Genomic DNA, 26,167 nt, shown 5'->3' on the forward strand with positions numbered 1-26,167 from the left:
GTGATGGATGCCACGGCGCTGACAGCGGTGCATGGCAGATGCCAGTGCAGTCAGGTGCACATGGGGGAGGCTCACTCCATAGGTAGTGATGTTAACCTTCTTAGCGAGGCATGGGGGGCGTGTGTCCCCCCCACTGGTACAATCACTCGGTCAGGGTGTAGGCCCGAGCTCGTAGGCGTCACACATTTTTGCACACACAACCCCCCCACCCCCAAAAGTACAGCAGAGAAGGTGACAAAACAGTAATTCTGTTTGTTTCGAAAAACATAAAAGAAATAGCACTTTCAACAGGCTCATTTGCTGGCTGCTGGTGCGAGTTGTTGGAGAGACAGAGCGAGATGGAGAAACAATCAGAGGAATTTTCGAACTTGAATGGAACAAGAGTGGGACTGAATATCAATCATTTCACTTAACTTTTTTTTTTTTCTCCAGTGCTGCTTGACCCCTTCTTGGTTGTGAGGGAGTGTGTGGGAACGTTTCCCATCTGTTGGTCGAATATACAAAATAAAATAGTGCAAAAACTGCCAAACTAATACTGAATATCATTATATCACTGGACACCAGCTTGTGCTAAAAAGAATTGACATGACTGCCATGAGGTGAACCGTACAGGTACAGTGTTGAATAAACAATCATTTCCAATGATGGCACTTTTCCATTACACAGTTCCGACACAGCTTTCCTCGGCACATCAATGTTTTGCTTTTCCAGTCGCTATAGTACTGGGTACTTTTATTTCAGTACCTGCTCTGGCGAGATTCCAACCGATACTATATGTGACAAGAGTGTCTTCACTGGAAGAGCCATGAGCGCCAAGTCCGACCCAAGGATCGAACCGAAAACAATGCGAACAGGGGATAAGTTAAAAGAAAAAAACTTTAAAATCCTGAATACATGCGTTAAAGGTGCATTATGTAATAAATCTAAAGCAACTGGCCATAAAATCCTCCTAATATGTCACAGAGACTCAGGAATAATGTTCATATAACAAACTGAACTCACCAACAACAACAGTACAGACAAAATATTTGCATAAAAAAAATATTTTGCAGACTGCAAATCATGTTATGTTTTGAAAACATGTTTTGGCATGTGCCACACCTACCGCCGTCTACCAATCATTGCAGTCAGTAGAGTCTCAGCTGCCGAGCAACCACGGGTTGCCAGTTACGTCAAAAAGCCAAACCTAAAAGACCTTGGTATTTTGAATTTGAATGTAGTAACTGTTTTTGACCACATTCTTACATATGGCACCTTTAATCGCCAACATTTAGTAAGGACATTTTAAAAATAATCTTAATATTTAACAGAGGAGTCTGGTGTATTTAGCTGCAACGCATCACAACCCCCTTCCGCCGTATTTCAGTACAGGCAGTTTCTTGCAGCCGTGCTATGAGGACTCCGCCCACATTGAGGAGGTACTATCGTAATGCACAACCGTGTCGAGTCGAGCCATGCCATGCTGGAACTGCATAGTGGAAAAGCGCAATAAAGGTCTGATTATGTTATGCTATAAAACATGCTTACAACTAAAACCTGACTTTTAAAGTACATGAAATATCTTTGTACACCTGAATTGGCACCACAACAAGACTGTGAGTTGAATTACTATTCCCTCGGACCGCTGCAAACCCTTTCCTCATATGCATAAAAAATAGAGGAATGCCTGTTTGACCCATCATACCTGCAGTGAATAATGTACAGCTCATGACTTTTTTTTTTTTTTTTTCAAACTGCGTTTTCTGGAAAGTGCTTTATAAGGTTTTATTGGTGGTTGGGGGGGAAGTGGAGGTTAAACAGTACAAATCTGTGTGATTTTATATAACGTGTCAAGGGATTTCTTTCAAGCGCTGGCAACTCTCAGCAACGCTCCCCAACATGCTCCCTTTCTTTATCTATCCATCTAGTATGTGCCTGTGTCTCCCTCGGCTTCGTCTTCGGCGGCACGCTGCGCTGCATTCCAATGAGTCTGTCCCAAAATGCCCTGTCGATATTCTTGACAGATCTTTAAAGCAACGATACTGTAAAACCGCAGAGGCAAATGACAAGTGGTGACAGAGGTTGACCTGAGTTTAAATCTGTATTAAGGTGTTTTCATGATTTAGAGTAAAGCGATAGAGTGTGCGTGTGTGCTTATGTGTGTCTGGGTGCGGACAATTTTGCCTCTGCCGTCTATCAGCTCATGGTCATGACCATGTCTGTAGCACAACCCTCTCACAAGACCCGGATTAGCATACTGTCAATCACGCCGTGTCCCCTCTTATTCAAGTGGAGACCGAATAACTCCTGCTGTAAAAGAGTGTGTTTGCAAGCACAGTGTGTCGTCACACGTGCTCATATACAGCGTGACAGGCTGTCGTCGGTGCATATACGGGCTCACCCCAGGCACTAGTGAACATTAACTTCCTTTATTTGTGCCCATACATTAGCACCTTCTAAGAATGTATACTCCTTTCATCTCCGCTTTCCCTTTGCTCCCCTCACCCTCCTTCTCCTCTCCGCGTGCAATCTTCGGATCTCTGCTCGCATCCTTCACTTCTGCTTAGCCTTCTGCTTTATTTATAAACTGTTTTCTCTGCCTTTCAGCCCCGTTTCTCCGCCAAGCAGTATATAGTTCAGGTTCAGTTGCGGTGTGCGTTTTTGCACTTGTTGTTCCAGTGTCAAGTACTGAGACGTGTGTACGAAAATAATGGATCCATACAGCGCCAGGTTTTTGGCACCACTGTTGGCACCAGATATTTCTACGTAGCCTTCTCTCAAACAAAGCTCGTCTTCGTTTTGTGATGAACGGCCGAGTGCCGAGAAGAAAGACTTTTGCTTCACGGTGTCACCTTTGTCTTTTTTTTTTTGGTGGACAGTGGTGGACAACACTGCGTCGTGTCCTGCTGGTGTGACCTCATGCTATTTACAAATTCACACAGTTGAAGCAGCTATCGCCATCTGGCCCATACGCCCTGCAGTGAAAATATAAGCCAGGTCAAACTGTACCATGGTGGACCTAACTGCATTGCATAGTGGAATCGAAGGCTTTACTCAACCAATTTTTTTTTCCAATTGATGACGTAAAACACCACAACCGTGACTTTCTACCAATACCATCAGTCGACTACAATCTTCAACCTCTTTTAAATAACTTGGATGTGAGACATTATTTAGGGTTTATGGATTGTATATGGTTATATATTGATATCTGATGCAATGATTTTCACCTCGTACTGGGCTGATACCGACACTGAGTATCGTATTGGCTCATACCTCCTTTTTTTTAAATTCTCATACCGTGCTATCTCTTCCACTTCCCCACTCTTAATACTTTAAATCTCTCTGACTGCTCAGCAATGCTGTTCCCTTTTTGTTTTCCATCGCTCAACCACCTCCCCCCCCCCCACCTCTCTCTCTCTCTCCCCGTTTCCCGTCTCTCTTTCTCTCTGCCTGTTTCTCAGCAGTCAATAATGAAAATTGCTTGCTACCTTGAATGGATTATGGGTGTGCGCGGGGGCCCTAGGTAGTTTGTTTGAAGGCGCAGTGGTGTCAAATGAAAAGGCCAGGCCATTTTCTACCTGCCACAGGCCCTCTGCCTCCATCACACACATACACACGGTGGATGGGAAAACAACAAACACGCGTTATAGAGTCACATGAATAGCCGCATGATGGAAACAACCAGGGATAACCAAACTTGCGCGGCCATCCGATCAGTGACAGAAGATCAAGCATTACCACGCTCAAATGCCCCACCCCCCCCCCCCCCCCCTCCTACCTTTTCTCTCCCTCTTCCTCCCCTCCCTTCCCCTCCCTCTCCCTCCGGTCATGTATTATGAATGTTGCCTAATTACGCAAGCCCAGAATTCTTCATACGGCCTGGCACATTTATTTGTTTGCTTTGTATCTCTTTGCCTTTCTCTTGTATGCAAAACCCTTCTGTGATAGAGTTGTTTATTCTTTGGCTCTGCCTTCGCCGAGATCAAACAACGAGCAGATTGAACAGGGACGGTGTGCGATTGATGGTCAATCCTCAGGTTGATACACACCAAGAGGCTGGATGAAGCAGTAGCACATGCTAGCAGGGGTACGTGTCGCTCCGCTTGTTGCGGGAATCTAATCCGAGCCACATATGCTCGGGCTGCAAAGCAAAATGTAAATGTGTGTGTTTTGTTTTCCTGTTCGCCTGCCATCTTGATTATGCTGCCCTGTTTGCTGTGTGTATTTGAGAGTCAACATTGTGCCACAGCTTGATCCTCTGCCGCCTTTTTTCTTTTCCCGAATTTGTATTTTTTTTCCTAATGCTGCAGTAATTGCCTCAAGCGGTGACTCATAAAAAAAAAAAAATGAACCTGTGAGTGGGAGTATGTTTTTTTTTTTTTTTTTTTCTTTTTCTTAAATCGGTCAAGCTCTGATTGACAGCTGCTGTTTACGGCTGACGAAAAAAACAGTACTGCACTAAGCGTTGCATATTGCATCTTCCTCCGGAAAGTTTAAAGTCACTGCATCGCTGCTTGACAAATATGTTAAGACATCATTATTTCAACTATTTATGAATCTGAATGAGTCTGGCTGTTTTAATGTCACATCCACTTAAACGCCACGTCCGTTGGCCACAGTGCATATGCGAGGATGTGAGCTTTCCCTTCCGTGTATCGGCGCATGTGGGAGTATGTGCGTGTTTGCGTTGGATGTGTGTGGATGCAGGCTTTTTATAAATTAAGGGTTGTGTGCACGTGGGATCTTCGTTTGCGTGCGGAGAGGCTCATTTCTGAGCCGTCTAAAGCAGAATGTGTTTTTCTTTTGCCCCCCGTTTTGGATGATGTATGATCAAATTGAGGCATAAACGGATGAGAAATGGAACCAGGCCTTTATGGTGCCATAGAAAATAAAGGAACTGGACGATACAAGCTGTCAATCACACTGATGTCCACTGACCCTTACCCTAACCCTTATTTGTCATCATCTGTTGATTATTAACTCATGGTTATTCCTGGGCTTCAACACTCAATCCTTATCAATCTACTTCTTTTCAAATGCTTACAGTAACAGTAACTGGGACAAATCCAAGCGTCTGTTTCCACATCAGGTCTTGGACGTAACAATGATTCTCTGCTGCTGTCACTCTTAAGTTTGCAAAACAGATATGCTGCAAGGAAGACAACACATACACACACACACACACACACACACAAAAAAACATTATCTTAAAGAAAAAGCAGTGATTCCTGTGAATGCAAGAGAAGCTTTGGGGCTAAGATTTCACAGCCACTAATAAGCATTCAGCCTCATCTCCTCCTCTGCCTTGTGGTGACTTGGCTGCTAATGTGTGACTGACAAGCCTCAGCGTCTGTGTTGATTGGGGCAGTTTAGCAGGTTGGCTACACACACACACACACACACACACACACACACACACACACACACACACACACTCCACTGATGGACAGATCTGGGCTGCATGCGTGGGATGGGCGTGTCCGCTCTGACGCGCACAAGAAACACGCACGCTCAAATCAAAGCACCAGCCAATTGTCCGATCAAACATTAGCTGACAGAATATTCCTTTAAAACATTGCTTGATATTCCCCACTTCTGCTCATACACACACACAAACACACACACACACACAAACAAACAAACAAACATGACGCCATTCATCATCACTCGTACTATTAGTCACAGAAGTTGCAATCGTTGCCATCTGTGATGCGTCACTCTTGAGCTAACAGGTGAGTCAGCAGACTTGACTCTGGTGTCGTGGCTAACGGGAAGGGATTTTTAGCTCGAGTCGTCTATTTTCACAGTAAAACAACGTATATGTCATGTCTTATTTTTTTTTGTAAAGCTAAGCTGCGTTCATAGCGCCCTATGATGCACACGCTACCTCTTTTGTTTTTCACAATTTCTCCATGCAACCAGATCACTGGGCTGTCTCTTTTTGTTTGCCTACGTGAATCAGCCCAGCAGGGACCTGTGGACCTTATTATTATTTATTGGTCAATTGTTAAATGAATTCCATCAATCTATTCCTTAGTCTCCTCAACAACTCCCGCCCCCAAGAAACAATCAATATCGGTGTTAGCTCTAAGCAGGCGAGCAGACAGGAAGGTGAAGAGGTCATGTATTAGAGTGCATTGCAGGTTAGACTCTGACTGGTCTGAGTGGTCATTGCTAATAATCGCCACAGAGCTACTCTTAACACATGTCTGTGTCCAACAATCAAATTAAATGGAAGCATTTTTATTTTTTTTTGTGGTCCACAAAACCATCATGAACTCTTCTTATCCGTGTTTATTTAAAGTCTACTCAGTATCTTAAGCAGATAAGAGCTTGCTGATCTTTTTAAATCCTTCCCCCCCACAGCCGCTGTGGTGACTTCCTAGTGGAAATGACAACAAATGGCTCATTGATCACGTCTCTTGCTGCATCCCGCATTTGAATTGCACAAAATCACATAAGGTAGAGGGGATCACCCCACCCTTTTATGTTGACTCACGGCTGACACAGTCTTGTTCTGGTGTTATGCGGGAACATGCCCAGTCATTTTAATGACGAGAAGCACAGGCGGTGGGTTAATCAAAGATCTTTCAGCAGCGAGTGAGGCGCTGTTAATCCATGTCTGTATGTAGGATAAATCCACAGAATCCAGATGCATTTAAGATTTAAGCTGCACAACACACACTCGTATGTGCTGACACAGATGTCCTTTAGTGATCGAAAGTGAAACAAAACAGCAAAGGCTCAAACGCTAATGCATTATTTACGCAAACAACTACGCAAGCACATCTGCACAATGAAATATTTAACTCTCCAAATCACGAGCGGGGGTGTCAATGTGACCAGACTTGCCCGTGGTTTTCAGTACACTGTGTTTTCGGTAACTGTGGCAATATCATTTACTTAGTCCCAGAAACAGGGGATTTGTCAAACACCAAAGGGAATCAGTACCCCGGCAAATGACTTTGGTCGCTTCTCATTTAGCCGCACAACTCTTAAAAACCCGGAATGTTATTTTATTCATGCGGATTCGGGTGGTGGCCTTGCCTTCTCTGCCTCTCATAAATTCATCACCCCCACCCCTCCTCCCCATCTCCTCTTTACTCCTGGACTCGCAGCCTGCTCTCGGACACTTTTGCTCCGCAAGGACCTCGGCGAGGGCTCAAATTAATTTCAACTTGTTAATTCCCTTTGAAAAAAAAAACGTGTGTGCAGAAGGGTAAGGAGAAGAAGGAGAAGAACAAGGAGAATTAAAGAAGCAAGCTCAGTTGCTGTTTGAGTTTCTAATTGCCAGAGCCCAGAATGTGACCTACAGATGTGAAATTCCCCCCCATGATGAAATATTAACTAGCGTGTCGGGGGCTTGACGGAGATCAGCTGCACGGGAAAGCACAGTATGTCGAGGGAAGACGAGAGAGCGCAAGGAGGCACAGAGACGGTGGCGTTGCGACTCAGCACGACTGAGGTTGATGGGGTCGTGTAAAGGAATGTGGGAATGAAATGGAACTCATTAGTGGAGAGAGAGCGAAGGGATGACAAGAACTCGTGTGTGTGTGTGTGAGTGCGAAGACACCAGAAAGTTCGTCCAAGGTCTGGCAGACAACGTGAAACGTAATACGCACTTTATCTGTGGATTTACGATTCAATAAGCCATTCGTCTTTCTCTACCTTGTTAGTGTTGCACCTCAACCCCACAGTGTTGTGATAAGCAGAGCAAGAGGACATTGTGAGAATTAGGGAGTGGATGGTGCCGTGTGATGGATGAGTCGGTGGCTAATATTCGTGACAGACGGGTGAGGAATGAGAAGCTGTTGGTGCTGAGAAGAAAAAAAAACAACAAACGCACTAATGGTGATGATCGCATCTGGACTGGGCTGGTTCCAGACAGAAACAGGGACACATAAATACACAATCACACATTGACGCGACTGACAACCTCTGCAATAACACCATCGGCACTATAGAAGCACAACATTTCAGCGAGGCTTGCAGGACCTTTGCTGAATCACAAGATGCACCTTATACTCTATTTTCAAAGTGCAAGTCTATAGCATGTGTAGCTTTCCCGACGATTTGAATTATAGTGAAGGATGAGGTTTGTATACTTTGCCTCATGGAGGTGTCACAATGGATGTTATCTTTAGAGATAGATTACATATATAGAGATAGAAACATACCAACCCTCCAAAGGAATTGGTATCATGTACGCTCTTAGAAATAAGGGTTCTAAAAGGGTCCTTCTACACGGCCTGAGGTTCTACCTGGAACCATTTGCTTCTGAAAAACCCTTTCCCGACCAACGGTTCTAGGTAACACCAATTGCTCCAGTAAGAACCATTTTGATCCAGAGAACCCTTTAAAACCCCTTTCCTGAATAAAGTGTTTTAAAAGGGTTCTTTGTGGAACCCACCAAAAGGGTTCCAGGTGGAATCTTTATAAAAAGCTTCTACCTGGAGCCAAAAAGGGATCTCCTATGAGGACAAGCCGAAGAACCTTATATTGTTCTACTTAGCACTTTTATTTCTAAGAGTGTACCGGCCCTTGGCTGCACCGATCACGAAAGACCGGTATTGCCATCTGCCAAGAAAAACCTGTCTTGGTTTTCATCTTCTTATCATGTATATTTACCACTCAGATTATATTGTATTATATTCCACGCACATGAGTTTTGTTTGACCTGCTTTTAATTCTGGCCTAAGAAGACGACCAGAGGCTCAGTGGTTGGACGAGCAGAAGCTGTAGCTTTCTAAATAACTCCACTCCCAATGCCCCAAATTCATAATAATGTGGTCTGCTTTCACTGCAGATAAATAAAACATACCCAATTTCCTTGTTTGCATAAAAATGTGGGTCAGGCAGCTGTATTTGTATTTGATTATCTTTTTTTTGTTTTGTTTTACTTTTCACAGTTGATCATTGTTTCAAGCTCAAGCTCCTTCAGCTTTGATGAATAGCAATCCCCGTAGTCCAACTCCCCCTCACGACCGCTACTGTACCTCTCAATTTACACTAGGGGTTAAATTAGCCAGCCTGATGAGTGCCATCATTAGTGTGGCGGGTTGCTGTGCTCGGTTGCAAGGAATTTTGCTCAATGAAGCTATGAGAAGGGAGGAAAAAAAAACCCTGCTCAGCAGAAAATAGGTGTATAGCTGAGTGGAAGGCTTTGGAAAGAGCCCAGTCTGAGGCAAATCCTGGCCATTGTTCTCAGATCAAAGAGAGAGAAAGTGGCACTGTAATATGAGCTCAAATGGAATGGATGTTTTTTTGTCCTTTTGTGTGACAGTCTCAATTCTGGCCTTGAGTTTTGATGTCAGGTTGTTTTTCTTTTTTCGTCTCAGTCGTTCTGTTTAGGTGAGTTGACGGGGGGGGGGGGGGGGGTAGAGAGAGGGAAATAGTGGCAGTAGATACTTAAACCCCCACTGGAGGACTCAGGAAGGGCTATTAATAGCAAATCTACAAATGCACATATTGCTAACCCGTCTTCATGCCTCAGTATTGATCCACCATCATGGATCCTTGATGAACTTGCACGTGATGCGCTGTGCAGCGCGATGCAGCGCCGCTCTCTGTGCTCGTCGCTACCATCTGCTGAGCTGATGTCACTTTAAATCAATAACCATCTCAGTGTCATTGACTCACACACACACACACACACACACACACACACACACACACACACACACACACACACACACACACACACACGCTGCCACGACCAACACTAGCTCCTTCAAGGAGTCAGTGAGCAGAACGGCCTCTTGTCAATGCACAGGCTGTGTATGTTCGTGAGGTGTGTCCACGTGCTAAACCTCTCTTCGGTAGCTTAGGTTACCTCAATAGAAGCCGTTCTCTTGCTGTTCCCCCTCAAAAGACAGAGAAAGGGTGTGTGTGTGTGTGGGGGGGGGGTTTGGTGTCATGCATACAGTTAGGTGCTTTCACCTGCAATGTGGTGCGTTTCAGTGTGACACAAGATCCCTTCCATCTGCTACCGTGGCGCACCACTGCCACTCAAACACCCACTGATCCTCCTTCATCATCTCTTCCTCTGCTGGCCATTGCAACAATTCGTTTTATTCCAGGGATACCAGCTGCCGGTAAGGTGATAGGTGAAACATGCACACACACACAGCACAAACACACACACACACACACACACTAATGTGGGCAATGAGGGCACAGGGGCATTTGCACACTGGTACCAAGCTCAGCAAGCACAGGTGTCCAGCAATTATGGCCGTTTGACTTCATGTCACCTTTGGCCGAGTTGAAAAACTACAACAACAAAGAAGATAATCTGTTTTCAGCATCCTGCCTGTTTACCTACTGTCTCAACAAAGAATTTCATTGTTGGCAATCGCTAATGTAACCCGACCACATTTTTTTTTCCCCCGTTCCATTCAGTGAGATGGAACAGCTTGTAGCTTAGGTAGAACAAAGAAGACTCGATCAAATTGAACTATGGTAGAATTTCTTTTATTCTCCCTCGAACCAAGAATGTCACTTCACTGAAGCATCTGAAAAGCGTATTTTGGGTTCTTTTGCAGAATAAAAAAAACAAATCTGACCCACATGACCAACAATAAGAGTAAGAATAAATAATGTCACATTTTTCTGTTGCTTGCATTATCATGATTTGCTGAGCAGACACACACAAGCCGCACTGTTAATTGTCTTTTTTTTTTTTTTTTTTGACATTCCTGTGCCCTTTTATCGAAGTGTTGCTGCAAGCAGAGTGCTATGACAGCAGGAACCAAAACAACCTGATGCCATTATCACATTTCCCATTAGCTGACCCAAAATGGCTGCTGAGTAATGAGATCTAATAGAGCAGGAGCTGAAAATGAGACCTAAAGAGCACAGTGCGGAACTTTCTTGCCTTTTGTGATTTTTTTTTTCCTCCCCTTCACTGGAAATAGAGTTAAAGAAAAAAAGAAGAGAATGAGGAAAAGGATCAACAGGGAAGAGGATAGAGACTGTTAGCTAAGTGCACTCAAAGAGAGAGGAGAGGAATATTTTTCATGCGGATTAGAGTGTGCATCGCTGGCATCGTCTATGATGCAGGGCCTTGATTGTCTGTCTGTCTTTGATACCCTATGAGGAGCGTGGCCTTATCCCTTTTGCCTATCTTCTGTACTTATGCTCCTCAAACACACACACATATGCTGATCCAGCCTTTTAGAACTGCTGAGATGGGGAAGATTGGATTGTGTGACACACGTGTCACTTTCTTTTCTGTAAAGCAGATCGTACACGGCCTTTAACGCCGGTGCAAATATCCGAATAGGCATGCGCCAATATGCATATATACACGTAAACCCCGAGAGCAGATGTGATCATGTACCTCTAAACATAAATTGCACATCAATTCAAGCTATAAATCCCTACACAGCTGTGCAGATTCAGCGTTTCCATCACAAATCCTCCTCTGCTGTGATGTGCACTTCTGCCACTACTTTTTGCATCGTCACACAAAATGAACACTGAAAAAAAAAAAGTGCCGCCTGTCCGCTTGCTCTCCTAAAACGCAATTAAATGTTTTGTTATTTTTTCCACTTTGCCCCCCACCCCTGGTGAAAGTAACACATGGGGATTGTCTGGGCTTGAGCCAAACACACATACATTTCAATATTAATTTGGTCTGCACCTCAGCAGCCTCCCCGGCCTCCTAATCTCCTGCCGCATATCTTCATTATCTGAAAGTGTGCTTTCATCTTAATTCCATTTTCATCCATCAAACGTCGGGGAGGTTTGACCTTGCGGGATCTCGATGAAGATAGCAAGGTAGGGAGGGAGGGAGGGAGCAGGATGAGAGTGACAGAGATGAAGATGAGGGGGATAGAGGGATAGAGGGAAGTTAGGAGATAAGGTGGCAGAGCTGGGATGATGAAAAAGGATGGAGGGGTGAGGAACAAGATAGGGAGAAATACAAGAATTGGAGAAATATCCGCGCCATATTTTTTTTCCGTGATCCTCGCGTTGCATCAGCACAATGTTGCATGTCAGCGACTGAACATTACAGTAATCTTTCACAGTTCATTTCCACTCTCCAAGCTCTTTATTCATTAATTCCCTCACTTGCCTCAGGCCCTTTTCCACCCCACCTTCTCTCTTCTCTCCCAACCCACTGCCACTTTATTTATCCTGACATTAGGGTTTAATTACACATTTGCAATGATTGTTTTCTTAATTGTCAAGATCATAATTGTCCTACGTTTCTGTTGTCAGGAACAGGTGCTAGATGGGAACCTGTAAGGAAAGTGTGTGTGCGCGTGCACATGCACGTGTCATACAGTTGGCAGCCATGTCATCAAGGCAAACAAGCTCCACCTGGTGGTGCTGTCCTCATGAATTCAGGGAAGAGTGGGTGTTTGTAAAGATGTCACAAGGACACCACACACACAGGCATGGACAGGCGCTACATAAACACACACATGCACGCACACACACACTACTTATCCCACATGAATGATACATGCCCGCATGATCATACTCAAATAGAACGCCTCATTAGCGGATAAGCTGGATATGCTCTCTAACCTTCCCCAATCTATCTCTCTCCTCACTCTTTTGGCTGTTTGGATGGCGGCCCTGATCCCCTAAATGCAAGTTATCTGTCATCAGTGACTCAGGATGGTGAATAAAGAATCATTTATCAGCCTTATTAAAGCCTGTACACACCGTCTCTTTCTCCCTTCCTTATCTCACATCTCATTGTCTGTCTTTATCCTCCTTTCCACAATCCGTCTATCCTTGAAGATCCCATAATTTCCGTTAGACATAGCATTAAAAAGGCTTCTAAACCCCCATCTGTACTTCTAACAGCACGCACCGGCTCATATCCTCAAAGGCAAATGCTCCGTAGCTCCACACGTCATGTCGTCTTTCTCTGTTGACACAGGAACCTGTGTCACAACAAGCTAACGTTACTACCAACCCCTCACCCTCTCACCCCCCCCAGGCTCGTCACAGACTGACAGTAGTAGGTCGTTGGTCAGAAACGATGCTGCCAGCGCTGTGATGGATTCCCACACATGACACCTAGATCCCCCCCCCACTTTCGTGCTCCCCCCAACTCCACAAAATGCCACAACCGGGGAACCGAAGCTGATGCCATCTTGACATGAGAAATGACATGACAATGCCAAAGACACGACACACACTCACGGATAGACAAGTGGCACTTGAATGGCTGAGTGCGCAGAGGGCAATTTCACTCTATATACGTGCTCATGTGCTCACATGCATGAGCTTGGAGAATGGCATGCCATTCAGCTGTCAGTGCACTAACAAGGGCTCGAGCAGGAGAAACGTCCGATATGCGATCTGGAGATTTTCAAGCAGACTCTATGTAAGGAACACCAGGGTCAAGGTTTTGCTTGACACTCCTTCCCAGCGTCTGCCAGCACTTGTGTCAGCAGCAGCAGCTCTTACATGGTGACACAAGAGAAGGCTCCATCCATTCATAATGAGAGGATGTAACATAATTCAGGATCTCCAGATGTCTGTGTGGAAATCCACCAAAAAAAAATTGACCACAGCATAAATGGCAAAACGCTATTTGTTTGTTCGAAAGTGACAAGCCAGCCTCTGTGAATTATGAAGCGTTCATTTATCCTTTATTTTTGCCTTGTGCTATCAGTTACATGACACTAGCTTTGCTATTATGGTGTTCCTGCAGACCCGCAGAGAAGTACAAAGGGTGTTATTTGTCAGCTCGAAGCTAATCCACTGCCACTCAACACCAGTGCCCTCCAAACACATATTGCTGCTCCCCTACCCCATCAACCAGAAGAAAAAAAAAAATCTACACAAAAAAATGAAGGCACTTCTCCTTTGCTTTTCAGAGTGGGTCAGGGGTTGGGACTAAGCTTCTGAGGATGTTCAAACACATCCCCCAAGAATAGTATCTCTGTTTCACCAGTGGCCTAATCCGCCACTTGAAGAGCAATTAAAAGTTTAGCCCAGACTTTTAAGAAAGAAACCATGTATGATGTATTTTTTTCCTTCCTCCATGTCTGTCACTGCAGCTGCGCACATGAAATGCATGCTAATAGGAAAGTGCTTACTGTGGCACTCTTCCAACTGCCTTCCAAATACATTTAGAAAAGAAAAGACTTTAAGGGGATGTGTAAAAAATGGTTGTTGGGATGGAACTCTTTAGTTTTCTTATCTATTTCCCTTTCATTTATTTAATCCCATCTCTCTCCAACTTTTGCATCTTTTATTTACCCACTTCCTTTTTCTCATTCCAAAAGTGGTTCCCATGGCACAAGTGCCAAAACTAAGACTCAGTCCCCACAGAGCTCCATCGGAGGACCTCTTGTGCAACAACTTTTTATGGCACGGCCTCAACTGTTTAATAGTCAGCAGCATCAGGGAGTTCATGTTTTGGGTTTCCCTGATGTCCTTTTTTGTGTTTGTTACATCATCCTGCATGTCTCAATGTGGCATGTGTATATATACAAAGAGTGTGATGAAGGGCTCAGTGAATACCCAACTTTAGAACTTTAGTGGATGAGCACTGAAGGACATTCATTTGATTGGTGTGCTGTCTAACAATAAAGTGGCCACATGGTAAAATAAAAAGGGTTAAACAAACTCAGTTATGGCATCATCAAGCCATAAATGTGCTATGTTGCCTATTATATATACACATTTACACTTTGAAACAGGCCAAAATAGTTTTACAGGTCAAAATCATGGGTCGAACAAAACGATGGAATTAACAGTTGATAGATGTAAAAAATGAAGCATCAGACTAGAACAAGAACAAGTGATATTGAGCCGTCCCTGATCAGCAATAGAAACTACCAAACGAATCCGTCTACCGCTGCCTCTTGTTTTCTTCCAGATCAATTATTGTGTGCATAGCTCAGGTGAGGAACTGGCAGCTGAATAACCTTGTAACCCCAGCTGTCTAAAAGAATGTTTTAGAAAAAAAAGAAAAGAAAAGAAAAAACATTTTGCATCTTTGTTGACTTTGAAGATAATGTTGGAAAAATCAGACAAGGAACCCACCAGAGCCTCTGTTATCTCAGTTTTGTTAGTCTTTCTTTTCTTCTGGAGTCTTTGGGTGTTCTTTTGAGCCGTTACCTCAGTTTCTCCCCCTAATCCTGTCTTTTTTTGTTTTGTTATTTTCTGAGAAAGAGTGACCTGGGAGGTATGTTGTGTGGAGGAGTGAAGTTTAAAGAGTAAAGGGGGGAGGGGGATGTGAAAGAATTGAAGAAGCGCGCCGGAGCTTGACAGGGCCAAACCTATCATCCAGGCTAGGTACATGATACCTGAGACTCCACTGGCGATCGCTGCACTAACAAAGCATCAGCCAAATACTCCTGCCAGCACTCCCACAACTTACTCTGCCCTATCCAAAAACCCCTTTTGAAATATACCTGGTCATTCATCGAGAGAGGCCCAATACACATGAAAGACCATGCACATTCCAATCACCCCTTGTTTTTGACCACTGAAGCCAGACAGCATCGGAATTCTGTTCTTAGATGACCCCGTACCTTTGCAATTAAGTGAAACTGAGCAGCACCCAAACAGAACCTGAATCCACCTGGATCAGATTCCAGTTGATTTCCAGACAGACATTCACCTTGAGGGCATTTGTCTCATTTATCGCTTCAACATCAGTGCGTCTCTTGATCTTTTTAATTCAGAGGACTGGAATTACAACCGTGCTTTACCTACATTTGAGCTTTGCAGTGCAAGCGGTGATGATTAGATCCCAATAGAGGTTGTTTCTCGGTGTAACATGGATTTTTGGCACTTTCTATGCATCTCAGGTGGCATATTGAAAGTCTATGTCTGGTTGCCCATTAAAAATGAAACATGCCTTCTTAATTACCGACTGGCACTTTTGGCAATTATGGCTGTACTCTTGTGTCACTCCCTACTTTTACCCTCCCTCCTTGACTGGCCTCTTTATCTTCCCTTGCATCTCACTTACACATACGTCCTTCTCCGGATCCCTCCGTCTTTCTCGGTTGACTGCAATAAGACACTGGCCCTGCAGTGTATGTTTGCTCCCCTTTACCCTAGTCCAGCCCAGCCAAAATTACTTCCTGTGGTTCACGGCGGTGGGTCACTGCCATCCGCCAAAAGTACTTATGGCTGAAATTACACACACTGTGTTTTCCACCCAGATCCACCTCCACAGTTCCATTATCCACTCCTTTCAAGGTGGGCTTAATTATGATTCCAGACATCCAAAGCCAATGGGTCCAAAAGTCTTTCTTAAAGGATGAGGAGAAGCAGCAGAACACAAACGCCACTGTTTTGGTGCATGCACTATGCCACATGGGCTTTAATGAGTGGCATTAAAGTCACTGTTTAGCCTTAGGTAATGTGTCTTTACTGTGTTGTCAAGTGGTGACATTAATCAGCTTTGAGGTTTCATGTAAAAGCAGAACACTCGACTTCTTCTGTGTAACTCATTCAGCGTTAGCTGGAAGAAAGGTTGAAACAGAATGTTCCTGACAGCAGCTCAACATTTAGTATGAGGGAGCAGGAAATGAAAATCAAATGCAAGAGGTCACACATTATTGACATGAGTGGCACCGTCCTGTTTTTATTGGCTCCAGTTCAGCTCGAGTCAGGCAGCCCATATGTTATCCTTTTTAGCATCCAGGAAATCGGCCTGGCTGAGCATCGGCCAAAGCCACCAATAAAACCTGTGGCTTGTTTGCGTTTTGTTCGTTTTCTTTTCGGAGCGATGGATTTACTCAATCACCCGTGGCTGTCACAGTAAGCTTTCAAACACAGGCACACGCCCCAATGAGGCCCTATGCTGTCGGGACCCGACAAAAAGGGGTTCCAGCATCTGGGAATGATAAAGCAACCTAGCGCCAACATAACTATATGGTTAGGCACAGCTAGGGATGGCTTGTTACAACCTTTTTTCGTGTCTGCCACTGATATCACAAGCTGCCTACAACAATATATCAACCATATCTGGCCTTTTCACAACTAGGGTTTTTGTATTGTATCAGAAGTTTTGCTTTACAATATCCGATTGCGATACGTTGACCAGTGTCCGACCAGTACCTACATTGAGGACTGTATCAGATCTTCTCTTGGAAGTGCACTCGTGTGCTTTGTGAAGAAAAACAAGGATAACAACTTAATATAATTTGAGTCATTTTTCTCTGTTTTCTAAAGCCAAGGCTTATCAATATCATTATATGATCAACCACTATTGGATCGAGTCTACGCTCAGTATTATATCGTCTTCTACCAAGGTACAGCATTAGCCAATGTACTCGTGCACATTTGTAACTGTCAAAGTAGAGCAATTTTATATGGTTTTAATCCTTTTTTCTGTATTATATGTTCAAGGCTATAAAAAAATGCTTCATCACATTAAAGACGGTCACTAAACTAAACTGACAGCAATAGTGTAGCCATCGTGTCTCTCCTGGGAGTGGGGTTATGACATTCCCTTGCTTTCGTGTACGTGTGCGCTAGCGTTTCAGTGTCGGTCACTGCTGGAGTGATTGGCAGCTGTGTTGACCTTGAGAGCAGGGGGTCAGGGTGTGGGGGGGTGGGGGTGGGTGGATGGGCCAGCATCAAAGGGCATGTACTCAGTGAAGCTTAACAAACTCACCGGGCCTGAAAATGACCAGTATCTGGTGAGTAGGGCGGGGTGAGGGAGGGCGGGGGGAGGGGGGTGAATCCTTGTGCCATACGGCAGCATGGCCAGGCAGCAAGGGAAGCAGTGTGACTTTAACACCCACTGCCTCTTTAGAGTTCTCACAGTGTAAAATCTCCCTTTCGCCGTCACTCATGCATTAAAATATCTTCAGGGCAGCAGAACCTCAGTCGTCAACCCTGATTGTGCGTGCATGCGTGCGTGCATGACAGATCATTTTGTTAATTTTTCCCTGTGGTTTGGCCACGTGACAAAACCCTCCAAATGGTTTTCCTTATAACGAAAAATGACTGGTTGCGACAACTCAGAGCCATATGTGATTTTACACGGCACGTTGGACAATTTCTCTCTTCTCCCCAGCACAAGCCAAGGCAAACACAGACACACACACGCAAACACATACACACATTAGGGGGATGTGACAAAAAAAGAAATCACTTATTTATTTTATTCATTTGTTTAAAGACACAGAATGAAGGGAGCGAAGGTCGCTGTGCAGACAGTGGTTGCTGCAGAATCTAATCCAAAGCCTCTGGCGATCTCTGCGTGAACTCCATTTCTGGTCTGCAAACAAATTAGCTTCCCCTCCCTTTTCTCTTCTATCTCACTCTGCCGCAAGTGAAAACAAGGGGAAATTCAGGTGAATAAAATCTATTTGTGTTCATTTAACTTTGATTTTTTTTTTTTTGTTGTTCACAGCTTTTTTTTTCCGTTTTCCCCATCCATACACACTTGCTCAGGTGTCTTTTCTTCCTCTTGCCGGCAATTCATTAGGCAACTGTAGTTCATTCCGTATCATTAAAACACCATGTTTCCCAAGGAACGTGGCACTCCACTAAATCTGATCCAGACAAAGTACTTGTTTTCTCCACCACACACACAAGCTGTGGGACTTGTTAGCATGCATCTTGCACCAAACAAGTAAACAAAACAACATAAAAATGATAAAGTAAACAAAAATTTAAAATCTGGTTTAATATCTTAACATCTCCTCAAGTGTTATTACACTTATGGAGCAGTTCTCCTTCTGGGTCCCGGTTTTAATTATGCAACAAATGTTTGCCTATCCAAGTGAAATTTGCATGAATATTTATACCAATTCATTTGTTGAGTGTTGACTGTAATTACATGGAAACATGATTTATTGCCAAGACTGCTGTGTTAGCCAGCCAGCCAGAGACAGAGAGAGGGAACCAAGAAGAAATGTATTAATAAATGCAAATTTATAAACACAAACACAAAGGAAGCCCATTTTTCTTAGTGACTTGTGGGAAATATCCCGAGCAGACTCACATGGGGTTGCAGTATGTGTCACTGGATGAGATCTGCATTTCTGAGGTGACTTGCTAACACTTGCTGATAACGTGCCCCTATATTTGTGAGCTCCAAATTCTGAGTGAGTCTCTCTAGACGCCCACGTCTCTATATAAGAGAGCTGATGGCGCAGTTACTAATCACAGGTTATAACTGATTTTTACCTCATTGGATGAGACAACTGGCGAACAAATTGGAAGATATAGAGGGAGGGAGAAGGAGAAAATGTTTGAGTAATTGGTCCGGTGCTCCATTTAATAATTTCCTGATGGAATAAGGAAACAAGAACAGAAGGAGGAGGGGACAAAGGCAGAAGAGGAGGTGACGAGGGTCCAAGCGAAGGGGCAGAAAGTTGAGATGAGACGCAATAGAGGCAAGCTTTGACTGTGTCTGTATTTAATTAATGTATGGCATTAGGCATTTGTTATGCCATTTGTTCAGGTAATGACCAAGCCTGGTCTTTCATTCCTAGTCTCATGCTCATTCTCCCCCCTTTCATCAACCCTCACTTGCTAGTATTACCTTTGCACAAGGCTCAGACAGAGAGTGTGGAGAGAAACGGACTGGGAAAAAGAGAGGCTGTGGTCCTTGACGACATGCTTAATGCACACAGGAATACTTTCAAATAAAGGGCGATGTGTCACGTTAGCAGCACGGACCCACAGTACCTTTTTTAGTTGCCAAAATTCAGCATTTCCTACATATTTTTTTTGGCTCCACTGGATAACATTCACGTAAAATACCAGAATCACACTGAATACGAACAGCAGGAGAAATCATGTTGTGGTATCACCTAGGTTAGATATAGCCAAACCACACACACACACACTGGTAAAGCCATGCAGTGTGTGTAAAACGTGACGTTAGCCTTCGAGACAGGTTTGACATCATTGCCTTGACGTTTATATTCTGCACAAACACAAAGGGGATGTCACCATTTTGAACTTGGGTTAGCACGAGTTACCGCTGTAACTGCGTGTTTTTAGTACGTGTTGTATATGAGGCTGTGCCTCGACTTTGAATGTGAATGAGTGTGCTAGTTTTTCTATTCGCCATTGATGAGAACAGGTCTGTGTTGGCTACTGTGACGGAGCAGATGAGTGGGAAAGGGACATTACAATAAGCATGTAGAATGAAGTATACCCCAATGTTTAGCTAGCACATATCTACACTTCTTTACCCTTACCCCCTTTTTTTTCCCCTAATCTACTTTCCCACCACCCTGACCCGAACCCCCTTTCTGAAATCCAGAGGACCCAAAATCCCCTAGCTGACTTATAACAATTAAAGAAACAGTCCCTTTTATAGTGACCCCCGGCCGTTTGGTTTTTCTTGTAGCCGTTTCGCCGAGTGACCTTCTCTGTGGTGAGCCAGCCCCAGGACCCTCACCAGCAGGGATCGCTGCAGAGCTGCTACGACAGCGGCCTGGACGAGTCGGAGACGCCCAGCAGCAAGAGTTCATCGGGCCCCCGGCTGGGCGCCCTTCCCCTGCCCGAGGACAGCTACGAGAGGACAACGCCGGATGGCAGTGTCGGTGAGGCAGAGCACATGGAAAATGGTAGGGGCAAACACTGAAAGGAGATTAATTGGAAAAACGCTAAGCTATAGAATTAGGAAACACAAACGCACACACTGGCTAGAGTATTCACGTAGCACGTCCAAAGCTAGACAGTCTCACAAACATGCAGAATCGTGAGGTTATCTCTCCTCTTAGTTAGTTAGTTCTTCTAAAATCAAGTACATCTCCAAAAGCATTGAATAGTTCTTGTAGATTAGACTATCTGGTTTGGTGTGGTGTGGTGGTTGTGATACTGTAGCTGCCCTTCCAACAATACGTACCATGTGAAGATGAGGTATGGTGGTTATTCATAAAACCCATGGTTTGATCTGTTTCAGAAACAGTAGGTTTATTTGATTGGGTAAAGGGCGTAACATGTTTGGGAAGTATTTTTGTATCTTTGAAATTCCCCCTGAATTTCATTTGGCACCTATACGTCCCAGCTTGACTGTGGATCATTTTTCATTGTTGTTTTTTTTGGTTTTGGGGTTTTTTATCCCTACATCTAGTCTATTCTTTGAGATGAAGTAAAAGATGTGTATCAATGTAGGACTGAAACTCCCCTCACATTAATTAGAAGCTGCATAGGCAGCTGCTGTGCTGAAAGAGCTTGTTTTGCTGCACTCGGGAGGTAGAACCTATGTTCTGTAGGTTGTACGGTGGAAAGGCTGAGCCTAGAGGGAGTGAGTGGGAGCAATGGAATAGAAACCGATTGCAAAAGCCGTCTTTTGGTACAGCATTGAATATTGGGCAGCTGTGGCCTAGTGGTTAGAGCTTGAGACCGGAGGGTAGCCGGTTCGAACCCCAACATGTCCGCAGCTGAAGTGCCCTTGAGCAAGGCACCTGACCCCCTCAATGCCTGGCTGAATGCAGGCAGCTCACTGCTCTGGGTTAGCATGTACTTCACCTCACTGTGTGCTGTGTGTGTTCACTAACTCACGGATGGGTTAAAATGCAGAAATTGGAAATTTCCCCACTGTGGGACTAATAAGGGAATCTTAATCTTAATCTTAATTTCCTTGTAGGACCTTCTCACAGCTAGTCTGAGACCTAGTTTCCAACTGTAGCCAAAATACATGCATCTGTATGTGTGTATACGGGTGTGGGTATGTGTGTGCGCACTGAGAGATGGGGGTAATGGTCCAATTCATAGTCTCCGAGTTTGAGGCAATGCTTAACAAGGAGGAGCTGTCTTAAGAGTGCTGAGCCTAAGTGCAGAGGCTCTCCCATTGCAGATTAGGATAAGGGAATTTAAATGGCTTAAAGATTCACATCCTCTCATGTTAGATGGAGCTGCTTGCTAGATAATGACCTATCTTCCGTATGATTAGTGTACACACTGTAATCTTCCACTGTGTCCACAAAGTGAAACCTGGACATAAAATGGTATCTGAGTGGATGAAATGTCTGGTTAAAATTAATGTGATGACCCCCATAAAGGAGATAGTTGGACAAACCAGACCCATGTGCACATCAAACTCGCAGTTAGGCAGGTGTCCAACAGTGACCTTTTTTACATTTTCGGCGTTAATGCAGATTAAAAGGGGATTTGGTATGAATGGATAGGGCTACCTTGTGGACATTTAAAATCTCTCAAAATTAAACAGTACCAAATTAAACCCAAAAGGCTCATTTTGAGGCTGGTGTCTGTTCAAAGTAATTGGGCAATTGCAGACAACCCTCCTTGAATTTAAAATTGTGATCAGTCTGTCACACAAATCCACTGTGTACCGAAAGCGGCATAAAAAAGTGAAACACATTAATCCAAAAATGGAATATTCAACACCAAAGGAGCTCATGCATCGTGAAATTTGAAATACATTGCGACGAGAAGGGCTGACCCTGAAATATATATGCTAATATAATCCTAGTCAATTTGGGTTTCAGCTCTGTGTACATATGTTGTCAATTTCCCATTTCCACGGTTCCAGGTTTTTAGTATGGTGCAGCTTTAGAGGAGATTTGTTGGAGAAAGAGGAGTGAAGGTCAATTCATGAATCAGTCTTCATCCAAAAGAAACAACGTGCTCTGCTGCTGCTGCTGCTCGCTATCTCTGGTGAGATCAGCCAAAAACTGGTGTGAGTGCGTGTGTGTATTTGTGTGCATAGGCAAACTTGAAATAAGTGAGTGGATGTGGGGCAGCATATTGTTTTAATATCAGCATACAAAACCTACACGTTTGCAAAACTATGAGATTATATAAGGTGAAATATAGGCGGTAGGCAGGGTTGGCTTTGTGGTCTGACATGTAATCTGTAATCTGTGTAGATCTGAATGATACTCAAACCCCTGTAAAAATCTCAATGTGTTCTGTTAATCGTGTCCTTGAGGTCAACTCTGAGTTCCCCTTGCTTGCTTGGTCACTCTGAATAAGAACATCATCTAAATACCTAAGTGTAAAGTAAATGCAATCATCTAAGGTTAGGCACACATATTGGCAAACTGCTCAGGGCCTCTTCAGGGAAAGCCGAGTACACTCATTAGCACCACCTCTTGTGAGCACAAACTATATAGTGCCGACGCCACCACCGCCGCTGCTGCTGCTGCTGCATTCACTCTATATGGAGCACTGGCTCTTGTAGATAATTACAGAGTTATGAGGAAAGCGGGAGCACAAAAGTTAGCAGATGGCTTGCTCTGGCTCTGCCCGACGCTGACATGGACATCATTAGCGACAGGTAATTGCAGACATTTATGTGCGTAATGTGACAATGATTCGTGGCGAGGATCTTGTTTAGGGCCGGCTTGGGCGTTCCAGACAGACCAGGAGGCAGCAAGGAAATGTGAGCTGAGATGAATGAGCTATTCCATGGTCAGATCAAGATTTTTTTTTTTGCTGCAATAGGACTGATTGCCAGTTTGACAACTTTGAATATGATTTTTTTTTTCTCTTTTAATCTGCCATGCCACTGAATCATCATGGTTTTGTTTTTGTCTCAGGATGAGACACGGACAAAGGCTTGCGTCTCCATTTTGATTCCGCGCTTTCTCCTGCTCTGACTTGCCTGTCGTCAATCAGTGTTCACACAATGTACAGGAGAACAATCGTCCTTCGCCGCAGCTGCTAGTCTGTCTCTCGCACATGAATGCATGCACGCAAGTACACACCCCAAGACACACACGCGGGAACACATGCAAACCCTGACCCAGACAAACACACATGGAGGCAACGCAAGCAACAGACTGTTTTTCATTCCTTCCTTTTACACTCTACATAGATATGCCAAGAGACTGCATTTGCTTTTTCTCATCTCTTTCATCAAGGTCAGGTTTCAAACTATATTATTTTCTATTGGTTGACTTATTTCCACGTGGAGTGTCAAAAGCAAAAGAATCCAAGACATATTCTTCCAGAATCGACTCAAAACAGGGAGTGTTTTGAATCACCACAGGGAAATGGATACATTCCTGACCCATACTTGCATACCCACACTCCTCACCGACCATGTTTTCGTTGACTGGAGCTGTTGCATGTCATGACCATAGACGAACCCCCCCCAACCCCCCGTGCCTCCCCCCCATCACAAATACTGCCAAATTTGTTATTTTGAACACAGCAGGGAAAAATACGTTTGTAGCCTTACGTTCAGTAGCATTTACCATAATTCTTGGGCAGCACATACAACTCTATCTCAGATATGGTACTCGATAGGTTTCATGAAGTCTTGCTCTTTTTGATGCACAGCTGGGCCGCTCACTTATTCATAAGCTTACCCCAGTGCTCATCATATATTAATAAACATTGAGCATTTGGAGTCAAACACCCGATTAGGTCGCCATGGATGCCTCCATTATTGATCTCCACATTGCTGTGGGGTAGTGGATTTTGCCATTTTTGCCAGATTAGTTCAAGCGCACCTCAAAATATCACGCTTCCACGTTGCCACGAGTCTGAAGTGTATAATGTGTTTTCATGTCAAAACCTCTGCGCAAATCAGAACAGCTCGCGGCACTGAAGATGTTTGCTTGGTGCGTCAGTGCAGCGCCTGTATGTGGTGTGCTGCAGGTCATGGTTTGATCTATAGCATGAATAATAATATAGTTATTTTAAACAAGCAGATATTCAATTTATAGCTATAACCTTTTAATACTGCTTCAGTTTGAATCAGCTGAATTAATGCATGCTTTGCGAGGCTGCCAGCGGGTATCATGTACATATATGCAAATAAAGTGCGTTTGCACAAATGCAAAGAAGAAAGAAACATACATTAGAGCTGAAATACGTTTGAACAATTACTTTTGAAGACAAACGCATAGGGAAAAAGGGGCTATTTCTTCAGATGGACACGTGCCTTGTGATCACAACGTTCACAGAGGATATAAACTAGTTTTCTCAAATTTTTAGTCGCCACTACATCACAGAGTGCATCCCATGAAGGCCAGTGGCCAATTCTTGTTTATGCTGCCTGCTTGGACAGACGAATCCTGCAAATTTATTGTAGCCACTAAGAGAGTAATAACACGTCGCACTGGCTGCTAACGTTAGCATGCCTCCCACGTTTCTTTGCTTTGGCTGTCAGACAACCACACACACACACTTACACATTCAACTCCACACCATATTCCCTGTCCTGTCCCTCCTGCTGAGAATTCTTATGGTAGTACCAGTGGACTACAAACATCATGATTTAATGTGGACTCGCTGGCTCTATTGACTTGGACAGACAAGCAGTGCATCACAGCGATGCAGACAACCTCGACAACATACACACAGGCTCAAAGAACAGGAAGGAGTTAGTTATGTTTGGCTCAAATCCCCTTTGCAATTTGGAACCATGTTACAAAGGCTAGTGGTTAAAATTAAGTAGGAATCTGCAAAATTGACATAAAACATATCCCACTTTTTTTGGTATGGTTAGCATAGCGACACAACATGCTAACCAATGTTAGCTACATGGTGATAGTTTCTTAATGATACTGAGCTGAGTTACATAGGGTAGTGGTAAAAATTAAATAGGAATAATTAAAATTGACATATACCATATCCTACTTTTTGGGTATGGTTAGCATAGCCACACAACATGCTAACCAATGTTAGCTTCATGGTGATAGTTTCTTTAAGATGCTGAGTTACAAAGGGTAGTGGTAAAAATTAAATGGGAATATGTAAAATTGATGTATACCATATCCCACTTTTTTGGTATGGTTAGCATAGCTACACAACATGCTAACCAATGGTAGCTTCATAGTGGTCGTTTCTTTTAGATACTGTAAAAGGATGTAAGGGGATACTATCTAAACCTACAAAGTGGGACAACCCTTTAACGTGTTTCCTCGGATTTGTTCAACGTGAAAAATCTTCAACCCCTGAACAATCGTCGTTTGAAGGTCGAAAAAAAAAAATGGGAGGGAAGAGCTAAATTGTAGGTACAATGAATGTACTGTCAGACACTGTTGAACACAATGAGTCACTGCATCATTTTCTAGCTTTGTGTGGCACCTCAGTAGATGTGTCACTGTTGTTGTTTATCTCTATTTTCGAGTTTTACCCATTGGAATGCTGCTTAGCCTGGTTAATAATGTGCGTGTGTGTGTGTTTGTGTGTGTTATTCTGTTCATTAGGCAAGCCCAATTGTGGGGCCAGATGGCAAACAAGTTTGTTTAATTAAAACCATTCATATTTGAAGAGCGACGCAGCAGCAGCAGCAGTGCTGGTCTTA

General features: G+C 43.9%; 1 protein-coding gene across 1 annotated transcript in view; it reads left to right on the top strand.

Annotated features, from left to right (window-relative positions):
- The window catches only part of pcdh7b (protocadherin 7b), a gene marked incomplete at both ends in the record, with an annotated part of 114,926 nt that overhangs the window by 36,872 nt on the left and 51,887 nt on the right, over positions 1-26,167 (top strand). Inside the window, 2 exon segments of the mRNA XM_083902211.1 lie at positions 20,288-20,416; positions 20,418-20,507. Of these exon segments, the coding sequence (XP_083758337.1) occupies positions 20,288-20,416; positions 20,418-20,507 (219 nt within the window).

The sequence above is a fragment of the Microchirus variegatus genome (genome assembly GCF_963457635.1).
Source record: "Microchirus variegatus genome assembly, chromosome: 2".
NCBI lineage: Eukaryota > Metazoa > Chordata > Actinopteri > Pleuronectiformes > Soleidae > Microchirus > Microchirus variegatus.